This window comes from Oncorhynchus kisutch, linkage group LG17 (genome assembly GCF_002021735.2).
Source record: "Oncorhynchus kisutch isolate 150728-3 linkage group LG17, Okis_V2, whole genome shotgun sequence".
NCBI classification, from domain to species: domain Eukaryota; kingdom Metazoa; phylum Chordata; class Actinopteri; order Salmoniformes; family Salmonidae; genus Oncorhynchus; species Oncorhynchus kisutch.
Genome location: NC_034190.2, coordinates 88,445,058 through 88,461,305, shown reverse-complemented (window position 1 = coordinate 88,461,305; position 16,248 = coordinate 88,445,058). Strand labels below are relative to the sequence as shown.

The 16,248-nt window shown below is 45.9% G+C and overlaps 1 protein-coding gene across 1 annotated transcript in view; it reads left to right on the top strand.

Moving 5' to 3' along the window:
• Window positions 1–16,248, top strand: part of LOC109885057 (constitutive coactivator of PPAR-gamma-like protein 2) — a 55,646-nt gene that overhangs the window by 21,819 nt on the left and 17,579 nt on the right. Inside the window, 3 exon segments of the mRNA XM_031793368.1 lie at window positions 4,955–5,057; window positions 5,209–5,282; window positions 7,405–7,661. Of these exon segments, the coding sequence (XP_031649228.1) occupies window positions 4,955–5,057; window positions 5,209–5,282; window positions 7,405–7,661 (434 nt within the window).

Below are 16,248 nucleotides of genomic sequence, written 5' to 3'. Positions count from 1 at the left end.
ATCTGTCCACAGAATATTTTGCCAGTAGCGCTGTGGAACATCCAGTTGCTCTTTTGCAAACTTCAGACATGCAGCAATGTTTTTTTTGGACAGCAGTGGCTTCTTCCGTGGTGTCCTCCCATGAACACCATTCTTGTTTAGTGTTTTACGTATCGTAGACTCGTCAGAGATGTTAGCATGTTCCAGAGATTTCTGTAAGTCTTTAGCTGACACTCTAGGATTCTTCTTAACCTCGTTGAGCATTCTGTGCTGTGCTCCTGCAGTCATCTTTTCAGGATGGCCACTCCTAGGGAGAGTAGCAACAGTGCTGAACTTTCTCAATTTATGGACAATTTGTCTTACCGTGTACTGATGAACATCAAGGCTTTTAGAGATACCTTTGTAACCCTTTCCAGCTTTATGCAAGTCAAAAATGATTAAACGTAGGTCTTCTGAGATCTCTTTTGTTCGAGGCATGGTTCACATCAGGCAATGCTTCTTGTGAATAGCAAACTCAAATGTTGTGAGTGCATTTTAACAGGGCAAGGCAACTTTAACCAACATCTCCAATCTCGTCTCATTGATTGGGCTCCAGGTTAGCTGACTCCTGACTCCAATTAGCTTTTGGAGAAGTCATTAGCCTATTTTTTATTTTATTTTTATTTAACCTTTATTTAACCAGGTGGCTAGTTGAGAACAAGTTCTCATTTACAATTGCGACCTGGCCAAGATAAAGCATAGCAGTGTGAGCAGACAACAAAGAGTTACACGTGGAGTAAACAATTAACAAGTCAATAACACAGTAGAAACCAAAGGGGGAGTCTATATACAATGTGTGCAAAAGGCATGAGGAGGTAGGCAAATAATTACAATTTTGCAGATTAACACTGGAGTGATGAATGATCAGATGGTCATGTACAGGTAGAGATATTGGTGTGCAAAAGAGCAGAAAAGTAAATAAATAAAAACAGTATGGGGATGAGGTAGGTGAAAAAGGGTGGGCTATTTACCGATAGACTATGTACAGCTGCAGCGATCGGTTAGCCGCTCAGATAGCTGATGTTTGAAGTTGGTGAGGGAGATAAAAGTCTCCAACTTCAGCGATTTTTGCAATTCGTTCCAGTCACAGGCAGCAGAGTACTGGAACGAAAGGCGGCCAAATGAGGTGTTGGCTTTAGGGATGATCAGTGAGATACACCTGCTGGAGCGCGTGCTACGGATGGGTGTTGCCATCGTGACCAGTGAGCTGAGATAAGGCGGAGCTTTACCTAGCATGGACTTGTAGATGACCTGGAGCCAGTGGGTCTGGCGACGAATATGTAGCGAGGGCCAGCCGACTAGAGCATACAAGTCGCAGTGGTGGGTGGTATAAGGTGCTTTAGTGACGAAACGGATGGCACTGTGATAGACTGCATCCAGTTTGCTGAGTAGAGTGTTGGAAGCCATTTTGTAGATGACATCGCCGAAGTCGAGGATCGGTAGGATAGTCAGTTTTACTAGGGTAAGCTTGGCGGCGTGAGTGAAGGAGGCTTTGGGGTTCACATACTTTTCCCAACCTACATGGAATGTTTAAATTATGTATTCAATATAGACAATAGTTTGTGTTATTAGTTTAAGCAGACTCTTTGTCTACTGTTGTGACCCAGATGATCAGATCAAGTTTTATGACCAATTTATGCAGAAATCCAGGTTTTTTCAAAGGGTTCACATACTTTTTCTGGTTTCAGAATGATCTTAGTGACAGAACTCAGGCCATCTTGATAGATGGGGTTAAATCTGAATTATCTTAGTGACAGAACTCAGGCCATCTTGATAGATGGGGTTAAATCTGAATGATCTTAGTGACAGAACTCAGGCCATCTTGATAGATGGGGTTAAATCTGAATGATCTTAGTGACAGAACTCAGGCCATCTTGATAGATGGGGTTAAATCTGAATGATCTTAGTGACAGAACTCAGGCCATCTTGATAGATGGGGTTAAATCTGAATGATCTTAGTGACAGAACTCAGGCCATCTTGATAGATGGGGTTAAATCTGAATTATATTAGTGACAGAACTCAGGCCATCTTGATAGATGGGGTTAAATCTGAATGATCTTGGTGACAGAACTCAGGCCATCTTGATAGATGGGGTTAAATCTGAATGATCTTAGTGACAGAACTCAGGCCATCTTGATAGATGGGGTTAAATCTGAATGATCTTAGTGACAGAACTCAGGCCATCTTGATAGATGGGGTTAAATCTGAATGATCTTAGTGACAGAACTCAGGCCATCTTGATAGATGGGGTTAAATCTGAATGATCTTAGTGACAGAACTCAGGCCATCTTGATAGATGGGGTTAAATCTGAATTGAGATTCAAAAAGGTGTTCCTTAGGGTTTGATTTTAGGTCCATTGTTCACTTTGTATATTAACCTCTCTGGGATGTTCACCCGGGAGGCTAGCTACTTAACCTCTCTGGGATGTTCACCCGGGAGGCTAGCTACTTAACCTCTCTGGGATGTTCACTCGGGAGGCTAGCTACTTAACCTCTCTGGGATGTTCACCCGGGAGGCTAGCTACTTAACCTCTCTGGGATGTTCACCCGGGAGGCTAGCTACTTAACCTCTCTGGGATGTTCACCCGGGAGGCTAGCTACTTAACCTCTGGGATATTCGGGATGGTAGCGTCCCACCCCGCCAACAGCCAGTGAAAGTGGTGCAGGGCGCCAAATTCAAAACAACAAAAATCTCCTAATTAAAATTCTTCAGCAATCAAGTATTTTACACCATTTTGAAAATATAATTCTCGTTAATCCAGCCACAGTCTGATTTCAAAAAGGCGTTACAGCGAAAGCACAAACTATTATGTTAGGTCACCACCAAGTCACAGAAAAACCATTTTTCCATCCAAAGAGAGGAGTCACAAAAAGCAGCAATGAAATTAATCACTAACCTTTGATCTTCATCAGATGACACTCATGTTACACAATACATGTATGTTTTGTTCGATAAAGTTCATATTTATATCCAAAAATCTCATTTTTCAGTGGCGTGTTATGTTCAGTAGTTCCAAAACATGCCGTGATTTTGCAGAGAGCCACATCAATTCACAGAAATACTCATAATAAACATTGATAAAAGATACAACTATTATACATGGAACTTTAGATAAACTTCTCCTTAATGCAACCACTGTGTCAGATTTTTTTTTTTTTACGGAAAAAGCACACATGCAATAATCTGAGTACGGCGCTCAGAGCCCAAACCAGCCAAAGAAATATCCACCATGTTGTGTAGTCAACATTAGTGTGAAATAGCATTATAAATATTCACTTACCTTTGATGGTCTTCATCAGAATGCACTCCCAAGAATCTCAATTCCACAATAAATGTTTGATCTGTTAGATAATGTCCATCATTTATGTCCAAGTAGCTACTTTTGTTAGCACGTTTTGTAAACAAATCCAAAGTCACAAAGCACGTTCACTAGGAGCAGACGAAATGTCAAAAAGTTCTGTTACAGTCCGTAGAAACATGTCAAACGATGGATAGAATCAATCTTTATGATGTTTTTAACATAAATCTTCAATAATGTTCCAACCGGAGAATTCCTTTGTCTGTAGAAAAGCAATGGAATGCGAGCTAACTCTCTCATGACCGCGCTAACTCTCTCATGACCGCGCTAACTCTCTCATGACCGCGCTGGCACTCTGCCAGACCACTGACTCAAAGAGCCCTTATGAGCCCCCCTTTACAGTAGAAGCCTCAAACAAGTTTCTAAAGACTGTTGACATCTAGTGGAAGCCTTAGGAAGTGCAACATGACTAATATTCCACTGTATCTTCAATAGGGGCTGAGTTGAAAATCGACCAACCTCAGATTTCCCACTTCCTGGTTGGATTTTTTTCTCTGGTTTTTGCCTGCCATATGAGTTCTGTTATACTCACAGACATCAAACAGGTTTAGAAACTTCAACGGGGTTTCTATCCAAATATACTAATTATATGAATATTCTAGCTTTAATGCCTGAGTAGCAGGCAGTTTACTCTGGGCACCTTATTCATCCAAGCTACTCTATACTGCCCCCCAGTATCCAAGAAGTTAATGACATAGGAAACACTGTTCATACTTGTAACATTCATCTCTATGCAGATGACCCAGTGTTGTGTTCCTGTGCCACCTCAGTGCAGCAGGCCATTCATCTCTATGCAGATGACACAGTGTTGTGTTCCTGTGCCACCTCAGTGCAGCAGGCCATTCATCTCTATGCAGATGACACAGTGTTGTGTTCCTGTGCCACCTCAGTGCAGCAGGCCATTCATCTCTATGCAGATGACCCAGTGTTGTGTTCCTGTGCCACCTCAGTGCAGCAGGCCATTCATGAACTTTAGGATGACTTTGATTCAGTTCAGAAATCCAGATCTTAAATGAGTGTAAAACCAAGCTCATGCTGTTCTGTAGGTCATGAAATGTTGACCCTGGGGACTTGCCCTATAAATGGAGCCCACATTGAGCTTGTTTCTCAATATAAGTACCTGGGTGTCTGGATTGATGACAAGTTGTCCTTCATAACACATATAAATCATCTGACTAAGAAGCTAAGATCCAAGATGGTTTTTTCATATCAAAATAACCCATTCGCAGGAATGGATAACATTAGAGATCTCTCCAGTCTCTACAGATTTGGGAAAATCTGCATTTAGTTTTTATTGCTTCTAATTTGTGGAACAGAGTTCACTGCACTTAGATGTGCTGCTACCACTCAGGCAGTTTACATTATTGATTGAGGACTTCTATGTAGTTGAATGGGATTGCTTTTATTAAATGTAATTTTTTTTATTGAGCTGAATTCTATTGTTTTATACATTCTGTTTTAATATTCTGTTTTTATTGTAATGTGTTCAGGGCTCTCTTGTAAAATATATGTTTAATCTCAATGTGGATCCCTGTTTACATAAAGGTTAAATAAATCTATATTTGTCTCCCTCTAGTCTCGTATGGAGGACAAGGTGCAGCGTTTTAAGAGAGCTGTGGAGTATTTCTCAGCTGCCTCTAAACCCCGCCCACTCTCCATGGGAACCTCCCCCTACCTCTGTGAGTAACCCCGCATTTGGCGAAGGCCGCTGTCCGTCATACAGTATCTCTTGTAGTCAGTGACACAAGCACGATTGGCTAAAGCTTTTTCTTAAATACTTGTTAGACCTGCTAAATTGGACAAGTAATTTATTTCTCTGTCTGTGTGTAGTGCCAGGGTTTGGGCCGGCTCCGTTTGGTGGACCTCCTGGCCACATGGGGGCGATGCAGACTGTAAAGACCCAGGTAGGAGTCACATGCCTCTGATGTAGCTAGTTATTACCTCCTAAGCTTCTTGGCTCAGTAGTACAGTAGCTGGTTCTCCTCTGGTATCGACTCAGCAGTACAGCAGCTGGTTCTCCTCTTGTATTGACTCAGCAGTACAGTAGCTGGTTCGCCTCTTGTATTGACTCAGCAGTACAGTAGCTGGTTCTCCTCTTGTATTGACTCAGCAGTACAGTAGCTGGTTCTCCCCTTGTATTGACTCAGCTGGTTCTCCTCTTGTATTGACTCAGCAGTACAGTAGCTGGTTCTCCCCTTGTATTGACTCAGCTGGTTCTCCTCTTGTATTGACTCAGCAGTACAGTAGCTGGTTCTCCTCTTGTATTGACTCAGCAGTACAGCAGCTGGTTCTCCTCTTGTATTGACTCAGCTGGTTCTCCTCTTGTATTGACTCAGCAGTACAGTAGCTGGTTCTCTTGTATTGACTCAGTAGTATGGTAGCTGGTTCTCTTCTTGTATTGACTCAGCAGTACAGTAGCTGGTTCTCCTCTTGTATTGACTCAGTAGTACAGTAGCTGGTTCTCCTCTTGTATTGACTCAGCAGTACAGTAGCTGGTTCTCTTCTTGTATTGACTCAGTAGTACGGTAGCTGTCTCTCCTCTTGTATTGACTCAGCAGTACAGTAGCTGGTTCTCCTCTTGTATTGACTCAGCAGTACAGTAGCTGGTTCACCTCTTGTATTGACTCAGCTGGTTCTCCTCTTGTATTGACTCAGCAGTACAGTAGCTGGTTCTCCTCTTGTATTGACTCAGCAGTACAGTAGCTGGTTCTCCTCTTGTATTGACTCAGCTGGTTCTCCTCTTGTATTGACTCAGTAGTACGGTAGCTGGTTCTCTTCTTGTATTGACTCAGCAGTACAGTAGCTGGTTCTCCTCTTGTATTGACTCAGTAGTACAGCAGCTGGTTCTCCTCTTGTATCGACTCAGTAGTACAGTAGCTGGTTCTCCTCTTGTATTGACTCAGCAGTACAGTAGCTGGTTCTCCCCTTGTATTGACTCAGCTGGTTCTCCTCTTGTATTGACTCAGTAGTACGGTAGCTGGTTCTCTTCTTGTATTGACTCAGCAGTACAGTAGCTGGTTCTCCTCTTGTATTGACTCAGCAGTACAGTAGCTGGTTCTCCTCTTGTATTGACTCAGCAGTACAGTAGCTGGTTCTCTTCTTGTATTGACTCAGCAGTACAGTAGCTGGTTCTCCTCTTGTATTGACTCAGTAGTACAGCAGCTGGTTCTCCTCTTGTATCGACTCAGTAGTACAGTAGCTGGTTCTCCTCTTGTATTGACTCAGCAGTACAGTAGCTGGTTCTCCTCTTGTATTGACTCAGCAGTACAGTAGCTGGTTCTCCTCTTGTATTGACTCAGCAGTACAGTAGCTGGTTCTCCCCTTGTATTGACTCAGCTGGTTCTCCTCTTGTATTGACTCAGTAGTACGGTAGCTGGTTCTCTTCTTGTATTGACTCAGCAGTACAGTAGCTGGTTCTCCTCTTGTATTGACTCAGCAGTACAGTAGCTGGTTCTCCTCTTGTATTGACTCAGCAGTACAGTAGCTGGTTCTCTTCTTGTATTGACTCAGCAGTACAGTAGCTGGTTCTCCTCTTGTATTGACTCAGTAGTACAGCAGCTGGTTCTCCTCTTGTATCGACTCAGCAGTACAGTAGCTGGTTCTCTTCTTGTATTGACTCAGCAGTACAGTAGTTGGTTCTCCTCTTGTATTGACTCAGCAGTACAGTAGCTGGTTCTCCTCTTGTATCGACTCAGTAGTACAGCAGCTGGTTCTCTTCTTGTATTGACTCAGCAGTACAGTAGCTGGTTCTCTTGTATTGACTCAGCAGTACAGTAGCTGGTTCTCTTGTATTGACTCAGTAGTACAGTAGCTGGTTCTCCTCTTGTATTGACTCAGCAGTACAGTAGCTGGTTCTCCTCTTGTATTGACTCAGTAGTACAGTAGCTGGTTCTCTTCTTGTATTGACTCATTAGTACAGCAGCTGGCTCTTTTGTATTGACTCAGTTGACTCTTGCTATCACTTAACCAGCAACAATGGCTGTATTCCAGCTTGTAGTTTTAACATCTCTCTCTCTCTCCCCCCAGTACCCCCTCCAGGGTGTAAAGCCACCCTATCAGAATGCTCCGTACGGACCAGGCAACACCCCTCTGTTCCAGAACCCCCCACCTCCCCTGCAGGACTGCAACGATTCACTGCCAGGGAAAATGGCCTTCACCGATTGGTCAGCTCCATATGACCAGGGAGGAAGTCGATTACCGAATCACCATGCGGCCGCTCCCTCTGGGCCCTCCCCGTCTCCTTCATCATCGTCTGATGGAGATGAACCAAACGACAGCAGCAAGTAAGATATACATACACACACACACACACACACACACACACACACACACAGTGATACACACACACAGTGATACACACACACACACAGTGATATACACACACACACACACAGTGATATACACACACACACACACAGTGATATACACACACACACACACACAGTGATATACACACACACACACACAGTGATATACACACACACACACACAGTGATATACACACACACACACACACACAGTGATATACACACACACACACACACACACAGTGATATACACACACACACACACAGTGATATACACACACACACACACACACAGTGATACACACACACACACACACACACACACACACACACACACACACACACAGTGACACACACACACACACACACACACACAGTGATATACACACACACACACACACACACACACAGTGATATACACACACACACACACACACACACACACACAGTGATATACACACACACACACACACACACACACACACAGTGATATACATACACACACACACACACACACACACACACACACACACACAGTGATACACACACACAGTGATACACACACACACAGTGATATACACACACACACACACAGTGATATACACACACACACACACACAGTGATATACACACACACACACACACACACAGTGATATACACACACACACACACACACAGTGATATACACACACACACACACACACACAGTGATATACACACACACACACACACACACACACACACACACACACACACACACACACAGTGTATACACACACACACACACACAGTGATATACACACACACACACACACAGTGATATACACACACACACACACACACAGTGATATACACACACACACACACACACACACACACAGTGATATACACACACACACACACAGTGATATAACACACACACACACACACACACACACAGTGATATACACACACACACACACACACAGTGATATACACACACACACACACACACAGTGATATACACACACACACACACACACACACACACACACAGTGATATACACACACACACACACACACACACAGTGATATACACACACACACACACACACACAGTGATATACACACACACACACACACACACACACACACACACACAGTGATACACACACACACACACACAGTGATATACACACACACACACACACAGTGATATACACACACACACACACACCAGTGATATACACACACACACACACAGTGATATACACACACACACACACACACACAGTGATATACACACACACACACACACAGTGATATACACACACACACACACACACACAGTGATACACACACACACACACACAGTGATACACACACACACACACAGTGATACACACACACACACACACACAGTGATACACACACACACACAGTGATACACACACACACACACACACACACACACACACACAGTGATACACACACACACACACACACACACACAGTGATACACACACAGTGATACACACACACACACACACAGTGATACACACACAGTGATACACACACACACATACACACACACACACACACACACACACACACAGTGATACACACACACACACACACAGTGATACACACACACACACACACACAGTGATATACACACGGATACACACACTGATACGACCTCACACACTGATACACACACTGATACACACACTGACACGCCCACACTGATATACACACGGATACACACACTGATACGCCCTCACACACTGATATACACACTGACACGCCCTCACACGCTGATACACACACTGATACGCCCTCACACGCTAATACACACACTGATACGCCCTCACACACTAATACACACACACACACACAGTGATACACACACACACACACACACACACACACAGTGATACACACACACACACACAGATACACACACACACACACACAGATACACACACACACACACACACACAGATACACACACACACACACACAGATACACACACACACACACACACACACACACACACACACACAGTGATACACACACACACACACAGTGATACACACACACACACACACACACACACACACACACACAGTGATACACACACACACACACACAGTGATACACACACAGTGATACACACACACACACACACACACACAGTGATACACACACACACACACACACAGTGATACACACACACACACACAGTGATACACACACACACACAGTGATACACACACACACACACACAGTGATACACACACACACACATACACACACACACACACACACACACTGACACGCCCTCACACGCTAATACACACACTGATACGCTCTCACACGCTGATACACACACTGATACGACCTCACACACTGATACAAACACTGATACGCCCTCACACGCTGATACACACACTGATACACACACTGATACACACGCTGATACACACACACACACACACACACACACACACACACACACACACACACACACACACACACACACACACAGTGATACACATACACACACAGTCATACACACACACACACACACACACACACACACACACAGTGATACACACACACACACACAGTGATACACACACACACACACACACACACAGTGATACACACACACACACACACACACACAGTGATACACACACACACACACACACAGTGATACACACACAGTGATACACACACACACATACACACACACACACACACTGACACGCCCTCACTGACACGCCCTCACACACTAATACACACACTGATACGCTCTCACACGCTGATACACACACTGATACGACCTCACACACTGATACAAACACTGATACGCCCTCACACGCTGATACACACACTGATACACACACTGATACACACACTGATACACACGCTGATACACACACTGATACACACACTGACACGCCCACACTGATATACACACGGATACACACACTGATACGTCCTCACACGCTGATACACACACTGATACGCCCTCACACGCTGATACACACACTGATACACCCTCACACGCTGATACACACACTGATACGCCCTCACACACTGATATACACACTGATACACACACTGATACGCCCCTCACACGCTGATACACACACTGATACGCCCTCACACGCTGATACACACACTGATACGCCCTCACCCACTGATACACACACTGATACACACACTGACACGCCCACACTGATATACACACTGATACTCCCTCACACACTGATATACACACGGATACACACACTGATACTCCCTCACACACTGATATACACACTGATACACACACTGATACACCCTCGCACACTGATACACACACTGATACACCCTCACACACTGATACGCCCTCCACACACTGATACACACACTGATACACACACTGACACGCCCACACTGATATACACACGGATACACACACTGATACGCCCTCACACGCTGATACACACACTGATACGCCCTCACACGCTGATACACACACTGATACGCCCTCACACGCTGATACACACACTGATACGCTCTCACACGCTGATACACACACTGACACGCCCACACACACTGATACACACACTGACACGCCCACACTGATACACACACGGATACACACACTGATACGACCTCACACACTGATATACACACGGATACACACACTGATACGCCCTCACACGCTGATACACACACTGATACGCCCTCACACGCTGATACACACACTGATACGCCCTCACACGCTGATACACACACTGATACGCCCTCACACGCTGATACACACACTGATACGCCCTCACACGCTGATACACACACTGATACGCCCTCACACACTGATACGCCCTCACACGCTGATACACACACTGATACGCCCTCACACGCTGATACACACACTGATACGCCCTCACACGCTGATACACACACTGATACGCCCTCACACGCTGATACACACACTGATACGCCCTCACACGCTGATACACACACTTGATACGCCCTCACACGCTGATACACACACTGATACGCCCTCACACGCTGATACACACACTGATACGCCCTCACACGCTGATACACACACTAATACACACACTGATACGCCCTCACACACTGATACACACACTGATACACCCTCACGCACTAATACACACACTGATACGCCCTCACACGCTGATGCACACACTGATACGCCCTCACACGCTGATACACACACTGATACGCCCTCACACACTGATACGCCCTCACACACTAATACACACACTGATACACACACTAATACACACACTGATACGCCCTCACACACTGATGCACACACTGATACGCCCTCACACCGCTGATACACACACTGATACGCCCTCACACACTGATACGCCCTCACACACTAATACACACACTGATACACACACTGATACACACACTGATACACACACTGACACGCCCACACTGATATACACACGGATACACACACTGATACGCCCTCGCACGCTGATACACACACTGATACGCCCTCACACGCTGATACACACCACTGATACGCCCTCACACACTGATACACACACTGATACGCCCTCACACACTGATACACACACTGATACGCCCTCACACACTAATACACACACTGATACGCCCTCACACACTAATACACACACTGATACGCCCTCACACACTGATACGCCCTCACACACTGATACACACACTGATACGCCCTCACACACTGATACACACACTGATACGCCCTCACACACTGATACACCCTCACACACTGATACACACACTGATACGCCCTCACACACTAATACACACACTGATACACTAATACACACACTGATACACTGATACGACCTCACACACTGATACAAACACTGATACGCACACTGATACACACGCTGATACACACACTGATACACACACTGACACGCCCACACTGATATACACACGGATACGCCCTCACACGCTGATACACACACTGAAACACACACACTGATACACACACTGATACACCCTCACACTGATACACACAATGATACACACACTGATACGCCCTCACACGCTGATACACACACTGATACGCCCTCACACGCTGATACACACACTGATACACCCACTAATACACTCACTAATACACACACTGATACGCCCTCACACACTGATACACACACTGATACGCCCTCACACACTGATACACACAGTGATACGCCCTCACACACTGATACACACACTGATACACCCACTGATACGCCCTCACACGCTGATACACACACTGATACGCCCTCACACGCTGATACACACACTGATACGCCCACTAATACACTCACTAATACACACACTGATACACCCACTAATACACTCACTAATAAACACCACTGATACGCCCTCACACACTGATACACCCTCACACACTGATACACCCTCACACACTGATACGCCCTCACACACTGATACGCCCTCACACACTGATACACCCACTAATACACTCACTAATACACACACTGATACGCCCTCACACACTGATACGCCCTCACACACTGATACACACACTGATACGCCCTCACACACTGATACACCCTCACACACTGATACACACACTGATACGCCCTCACACGCTGATACACACACTGATACGCCCTCACACACTGATACACACACTGATACGCCCTCACACACTGATACACACACTGATACGCCCTCACACACTGATAACACACACTAATACACACACTGATACGCCCTCACACACTGATACACACACTGATACACCCTCACACACTAATACACACACTGATACGCCCTCACACACTGATGCACACACTGATACGCCCTCACACGCTGATACACACACTGATACGCCCTCACACACTGATACGCCCTCACACACTAATACACACACTGATACGCCCTCACACACTGATACACACACTGATACACCCTCACACACTAATGCACACACTGATACGCCCTCACACGCTGATACACAACACTGATACGCCCTCACACACTAATACACACACTGATACACACACTGATACACACACTGATACACACACTGATACACACACTGACACGCCCACACTGATATACACACAGATACACACACTGATACGCCCTCGCACGCTGATACACACACTGATACGCCCTCACACGCTGATACACACACTGATACGCCCTCACACCACTGATACACACACTGATACGCCCTCACACACTAATACACACACTGATACGCCCTCACACACTAATACACACACTGATACGCCCTCACACACTGATACGCCCTCACACACTGATACACACACTGATACGCCCTCACACACTGATACACACACTGATACGCCCTCACACACTAATACACACACTGATACGCCCTCACACACTGATACGCCCTCACACACTGATACACACACTGATACGCCCTCACACACTGATACACACACTGATACGCCCTCACACACTGATACACACACTGATACGCCCTCACACACTGATACACACACTGATACGCCCTCACACACTGATACACACACTGATACGCCCTCACACACTGATACACCCTCACACACTGATACACACACTGATACGCCCTCACACACTAATACACACACTGATACGCCCTCACACACTGATACGCCCTCACACACTGATACGCCCTCACACACTGATACACACACTGATACGCCCTCACACACTGATACGCCCTCACACACTGATACGCCCTCACACACTGATAAACACACTGATACGCACACTGATACGCCCTCACACACTGATACACACACTGATACGCCCTCACACACTAATACACACACTGATACGCCCTCACACACTGATACACCCTCACACACTGATACACCCTCACACACTGATACACACACTGATACGCCCTCACACACTGATACACACACTGATACGCCCACACTGATATACACACTGATACGCCCACACTGATATACACACTGATACGCCCACACTGATATACACACTGATACGCCCACACTGATATACACACTGATACGCCCTCACACACTGATACACACACTGATACGCCCTCACACACTGATAAACACACTGATACGGCCCTCACACACTGATACACACACTGATACGCCCTCACACACTGATACACACACTGATACGCCCACACTGATATACACACTGATACGCCCACACTGATATACACACTGATACGCCCACACTGATATACACACTGATACGCCCACACTGATATACACACTGATACGCCCTCACACACTGATACGCCCTCACTGACACGCCCACACTGATACGCCCACACTGATATACACACTGATATACACACTGATACGCCCACACTGATACACACACTGATACGCCCACACTGATATACACACTGATATACACACTGATACGCCCACACTGATATACACACTGATACGCCCACACTGATACACACACTGATACGCCCACACTGATATACACACTGGTACGCCCACACTGATACACACACTGATACGCCCTCACACACTGATACGCCCTCACTGACACGCCCACACTGGTACGCCCACACTGATACACACACTGATACGCCCTCACTGATATACACACTGGTACGCCCACACTGATACACACACTGATACGCCCACACTGATATACACACTGATACGCCCACACTGATACACACACTGATACGCCCCACACTGATATACACACTGGTACGCCCACACTGATACACACACTGATACGCCCTCACACACTGATACGCCCTCACTGACACGCCCACACTGGTACGCCCACACTGATACACACACTGATACGCCCACACTGATACACACACTGATACGCCCTCACACACTGATACGCCCTCACTGACACGCCCACACTGGTACGCCCACACTGATACACACACGGATACGCCCACACTGATCTACACACTGATACGCCCACACTGATACACACACTGATACGCCCACACTGATACACACACTGATACGCCCTCACACACTGATACGCCCACACTGATACGCCCACACTGACACGCCCACACTGATACGCCCACACTGATCTACACACTGATACGCCCTCACACACTGATACGCCCACACTGATACACACACTGATACGCCCACACTGATACGCCCACACTGATACACACACTGATACGCCCTCACACATTGATATGTGGGCCTTTTTATAAAATGTTCTGTTCTTGTTTATTAATGTTCTGTGTTATGTCATGTTTTAGTGTTCTGTGTGGATCCCAGGAAGAGTAGCTGCTGCTTTTGCAACAGCTAACTGGGATCCTAATGAACTACCCCGCATAAAATACTCACACACTCATAGTTTATTCATGAAGGCCTGTGTGGCTTTGACTCACCACTGTTACTGCTTTCACTGCAACCTGTTGTATGGTTTCGTCTCAGCTGCAACACCCTGACTCTCTCCCCTCTTCTCTCTCTCCCATTTTCTCTCTCTCCCCTCTTCTCTCTCTCCCTCTTCTCTCTCCCCTCTTCTCTCTCTCCCCTCTTCTCTCTCTCCCCTCTTCTCTCTCTCCCCTCTTCTCTCTCTCCCTCTTCTCT